This window comes from Otolemur garnettii, unplaced genomic scaffold, assembly GCF_000181295.1.
Source record: "Otolemur garnettii isolate 467f Iridium unplaced genomic scaffold, OtoGar3 scaffold00008, whole genome shotgun sequence".
Taxonomy (NCBI): domain Eukaryota; kingdom Metazoa; phylum Chordata; class Mammalia; order Primates; family Galagidae; genus Otolemur; species Otolemur garnettii.
The window spans coordinates 16,751,122-16,756,880 of NW_003852403.1; the positions used below are offsets into that span (position 1 = coordinate 16,751,122).

Genomic DNA, 5,759 nt, shown 5'->3' on the forward strand with positions numbered 1-5,759 from the left:
GAGTTGGAGGTTGCTGTGAGCTGTGATGCCATGGCACTCTACCCAGGGGGATAGCTTGAGGCTCTGTCTCAAAAAAAAAAAAAAAAAAAAAAGAATTGCCTAACCCAATAGGTGGAGGTTGCTGTGAGCTGTGATGCCACAGGACTCTACCCATGGTGATAAAGTGAGACTGTCTCTAAAAAATAAATAAATAAAAAGATTATGCCTAATGGTTTTTCATCAAAACTTTTGTAACATTGCCCTGGTTTGATAAGAATGAGCAAGCTCGGTGCCTGTAGCTCAAGCGGGTAAGGCGCCAGCCACATACACCGGAGCTGGGGGTTCAAATCCAGCCTGGGCCTGCCAAACAATGACAAATACAACCAAATAATAAATAGGCAGGCGTTGTGGTGGGTGCCTGTATTCCTAGCTACTTGGGAGGCTGAAGCAAGAGAATTGCTTAAGTTCAGCAGTTGGAGGTTGCTATGAGCTGTGATGTCTCAGTACTGTACCCAGGGCTTGAGGCTCTGTCTCAAAAAAAAAAAAAAAAAAAAGAAGAAGAATGAGTAAAAGCAGTAGATTTCTTTTCCAGTTGGAGATCTCACCTGACCTGTACTCAGGTGGAATTAAAAAAAAAAAAAAAAAAAGAATGAGCAAGAAAGAGCATTGTTGTGCTAAAGAAGGATTCTCTGATGAAGCATTTTTGCTCAAACCATAGCTAACCTCTTATGAAGCAGATCACTCTTTTGCTTTCCAGAAACTCAACAAGCCAAATGTCTTGAGCATCCCTAAAGTTTGTTGCTATGAACTTTGCCCTTGACCAGTCAAGGGGACCACCTCTTTGTGGCCATTGCTTTGATTGTGCTTTTTCCTACTAGCAAAGCTATAATCTCCTGCTATAATTCTTAAAAGAAATGCTTTAGAATTTTGATTCCACTTGTATAAGATTTCCATTTTCATCTGCAGCTGATCATTTTTCAGTCAGTGTCATGTAAGTTGAACCAATAGAGATATCTATGGTGTTGGTGTAGTTTCTGCTCCTGATTCTAAGTCCTCTTTAAGTAAGGAACCCCGAAAATGAATTTTTTACTCAAAAATTGATGTGGATGGTCTGCTACTATGGGCTTTACTTTCAACATTATGTTTGCCTTTCTTAAGGGAAATTTACCCTCTTGAAGAGGGCTGATTTCTCTGGGGGTATTGCATAAATTTTCTCGTTTTTTGGGTGGTGCCTGTGGTTCAAAGGAGTAAGGCACTGGCCCCATATGCCAGAGGTGGTGAGTTCAAACCCAGCACCGGCCTAAAACCACAAAAAAAATTTTTTTTCCTTTTTCTTTTTTTGGAGACAATGTTTCTTGTGGTGGCCCTCAGTAAAGTGTCATGGTATCATAGTTCACAGCAACCTCAAACTCTTGGGCTAAAGTAATCCACTTGCCTAAGCCTACAAAGTAGCTGGGACTACGGTCACCCAACACAATGCTAGGTTATTCTTAGAGGTGGGGCCTGGCTCTTTCTTGCTCAGACTGGTCTCTAACTCCTGAGCTCAGGCAATGCACCCCTCAACTCCTGAACTCAGGCAATCCACCCGCAATTTGGCCTCCAAGAGTGCTAGATTTACAGGTGTGAGCAACCATGCTTGGCCTCACAAACTTTCATACAGTACCGATGAACTTAACATTTTTCCATCCAAGCTTCACTGTAAATTCCATGTTTGTTCTTGCTTCCATTAGAACAGAATTTATGTTGCTCTGATAGGGACTCCTTTGAAACTAATGTACCTTTCTAGTGCCTCAAATCAGATTTTGTTTTGACACATGGGAAGTTAGTACAAAAGTTTATTTTGGTGCAAATAAACTATGAAATCCATATATAGCTTTTACATATTTTCCATAAAAGTTTTGAAGACCCCCTGTATTTTTATAGTAAGAGACACTTTAGAAAGAAAACTTAGGTGATTAATTCAGGAACATCTGACATCATATTATCAAGTATCCTAATCCTTGAATACAGTAGGTACCTTTCCATTATCAGATATCATGTCTACCTAACTATATAGAGATACCCTTTAGTAAAGTTTTATAGCTTTTCTTGTATTGGTCCAATAGACTTCTTGCAAGGTACATATAGATTTTATTGCTAATGTGAAGGATGACTTTTTCTTAATGTCATATTTCCTAATGGTTATTATTGGTAGGTATGAAAATTAATTGATTTTTAATAAGATGGTCTTCTATCTAGTCATCTTGTAAAACTCCATTAATGGCCATAATATTCTATGGGTTGATTATTTTGTATTTTCTAGCTAGGAAATCATGTCTAAAATGATACTTCCCCCATTTTTAGGCATTTCCAGGTATTACTTCAAAAGCAGGGAACTCTAGAAAATGCTGAAGTTTTGGTTATGTGTTTAATAGATTGCTTAATTCTGGCTTTCTTGAAAGGTGTTATATTTATTATTATAGATATAACTGGATTAATTCCTGCTGCTTAATCTGGTGCTTTATATTATGCATGCTAATGATTTCTTGCATCAAAAAGTGCTAGGTGTATATGTATGAGCTACCTTGCCCAGCCCTGATTGTCTTCCCACTAGTTCAAGACAAAAAAACCTGTAACTAATTAAAAAAATACACTTTTTCCAAGTCTGTTTTTTGACAACATCTAGTGGGACATAAAGTCAGTGTAGTAGGCCTAAACTAACATTAAAAAAAAATAGAAATCTAACTAAAAATAGTAAAAGGCATTATAGAAATTAGAAATTATCATGGTGACATTAACATTTTTAACCTTAATGTTAGTACTGTTATATGTAAGAAGGATAAGTATTTTCAGACAGACTTAATTATTATTCTATATATACATATTTACACACTGGTATGTAATATAAAACTTTTTTCCTCTTGGTCACAGCTCAATGGTTCAAATATACCAATCAATTAAAAATTAAATCAGTGTGTAATTAAAAATCAGTGTGTAATTCTTCACTCAAACAAAGCCAGATAACATGGTTAGACTTACTTTCTGTTGCTGTCCCAACCAGTCCCACTGCCTACCCACCCATAAGTTGTTATGGAATCATTATAGGTTCTAGTTTGAATTAAAAAAAAAAAAAAAAAAAAGGTAAGTACTCAACTTATTTAAACTTAATACCAAATTTGACTAATTTCTTTGCTCACCATGGCCTTGTGTCCCGGACAGATTCGTTCCGGTTTCATATATCTTCTTTCTGGATTACGTCCTTTAGTAATTCTTTCATAGTAGGTCTGTGGGTAGTAAACTTTCTGAGTCTTTGAAATGTTGGCAAATTGCTTTTTCCTACTTTGGCTGGGCATAAAATTCTAGATTCTTTGAATGGGGTAGGGGAGCAGAGCAGGAGGAAGAAGCCAGGGACAACTAAAATTTGGATTGATAACTAAATACTTCACCTAATTCATTTAGAATTTAAGTTATTTACTTATATACACATGAATATACTTTATTAATACTTCTTGATATTTAACTTTTTTGGTGTTTCAAAAATTTAAGGAAAGTACTTACATATTTATTATGTAATTCAAAATAAAAAGGTCACTTACGTGAACGGGAGAGCTTGGATCGATTCTAAATCTTCTGGGGCTTGGGCTTCTACCAAACTTACATCCATTAAAGTACATACTCCACGAACAGCCAAAAGAGAATGAAGCTCCACAAGTCTCTGGGTCAATTCCTTGACATGTGCAAGTACGACTGTAAGATGGTAATGGCAAGGAAGGTAACTGATGAAGCAGGAAAATATCTTAGAAATAAGATTAAGTTTATAACTTTAGAAGTACAAATAGTTATAACATTTATCTATTATTTTTTTACTTATCTATAGTAGTTTAATGGTAACAATAAGAAGCTAAGTATACTTGGTTATAATCAAATTTCTACCTAAAATATTTGGCCAGGATTATGATACCAAAGACATGGGAATAAACTATATAGTTGTAAAATATCCAAGAACCCCCCCATCTCTTTTAAAAATAGAAAAAACTGGCTGGCTATTGTGGTGGGTACCTGTAGGCCCAACTACTTGGGAGGTTGAGACAAGATGATTGCTTGAGTTTTTACCCAGGGCAGATTCTGTCTAAAACAAAAAATGCAGAACCTCAGGGCTGTGCCACATGTAGGACATTTGCATAGCCCTAAAATAGATTCTAGGGTGACAATGATTTGAATGCACCAATATTGGAAACCAAGGAAAAAAGTCATAAATTGTTCTTGTGGTTCTAAATTTACATGTTTAAAACTCCTTGTATGTTATAATTAGTATTTACACAATGAAAATATGCCGTTTTTAAAAACACAAATATCGGGAGGCACCTGTGGCTCAAAGGAATAGGCTGCAGACCCCATATGCCGGAGGTGGTGGGCTCAAACCCAGCCCTGGCCAAAAATTATAAAAAGAATTTAAACAAAAATCTAGGTTTAAAAAATATGGTAGGGCAACGGTCCCATATACCAAGGGTGGTGGGTTCAAACCCGGCCCGGGTCAAAATGCAACAAAAAAAATAAAATTGAATAAAAAAATATGGTAAATATTGATTATGGATGTTATAACTAAACAACATTAAATGATAAGCAAGGACCTGTTATACATCAATTCACTTAAAGTTGCAGAGGATGTTAATTCAGGATCAAGTGTACTAAAAAGAAACATAATTACTGTCTAACTTGTGAAAGAGAAAGAAATGCCTGAATACAATTGAAAATCCAAACACAAATAAGGTAAAAAATAAATATTTTTGATTACAATAAAAAAGAAAGACTTTGGTTCAGAGTCTATGGCACAGTGGTTTCACCAAGGCTGGAGGGTTCAAACCTGGGCAGGGGCAAGGGAAACAATTACAACTGCAACAAAAAAAATAATCGTCAAGCATTGTGGTGGGGGCCTATGGTCCCAACTACTTGGGAGGCTGAGGCAAGAGAATCACTTAAGCCCAAGAGTTTGAGGTTTGTGTGGGCTATGATACCATGGAACTCTACTGAGGGCAACAAAATGAGACAGTCTTAAAAAAAAACAAAAAAAGTCTATGTAAAAAATAACATAGCAAAAGTAGTGTTGGCAAACTATAGTGCAAAGAGTCAATAGCCCTAAGAGACAAAATAAAATCCAAGAAAATGAACAATTCTTTCAAAAATTATTAAACAATTAACAGATGGTGGGGAATAAAAGACAAAGTAATAAAAAATACTGACAATAACAAAAATTCTCATCAAAATTACACTGAGGTCATTTTTCTATTTAGTGGGCAAAATTTAAAATTTGACAACATATTCATTGGAGAGACTAGAGAAAAAACATTTACACTACATAAAGGAAATGAGAAATCATCCAACCCCCTGTGGAGGATCCTTCCTTTATGTAAAAAATCCCTTGTATTAAGATTCTAGAAATGAGGCCGGTGCCTATGGCTCAGTGAGTAGGGCACACTGAGGTGGTGGGTTCTAGAGTGACCCCGGCCTAACTCCAACAACAACAACAACAAAAATAGCAGGCGTTGTGGCGGGCACCTGTAGTCCCAGCTACTTGGGAGGCTGAGGCAAGAGAATCACCTAAGCCCAAGAGCTGAAGGTTGTTGTGAGCTGTGACACCACAGCACTCCATGAGGGGGGAAAAAAAGTGAGACTGTCTCTTAAAAAAAAATTCTAGAAAAGAGTTGAATCAGTTTAGAAAAACTGAGGTGGCTCGGCGCCTGTGGCTCAAGTGGCTAAGGTGCCAGCCACGTACACCCAAGGTGGCGGGTTCGAATCCAGCC

General features: G+C 36.8%; 1 protein-coding gene across 1 annotated transcript in view; it reads right to left on the bottom strand.

The window, feature by feature from the left end:
* TET1 (tet methylcytosine dioxygenase 1) overlaps positions 1-5,759 on the bottom strand; it is a 150,885-nt gene that overhangs the window by 11,027 nt on the left and 134,099 nt on the right. Inside the window, exon 7 of the mRNA XM_012801304.1 lies at positions 3,555-3,705. Coding sequence (XP_012656758.1) covers positions 3,555-3,705 — 151 coding nt within the window. The remainder of the gene's footprint in view (positions 1-3,554; positions 3,706-5,759) is intronic.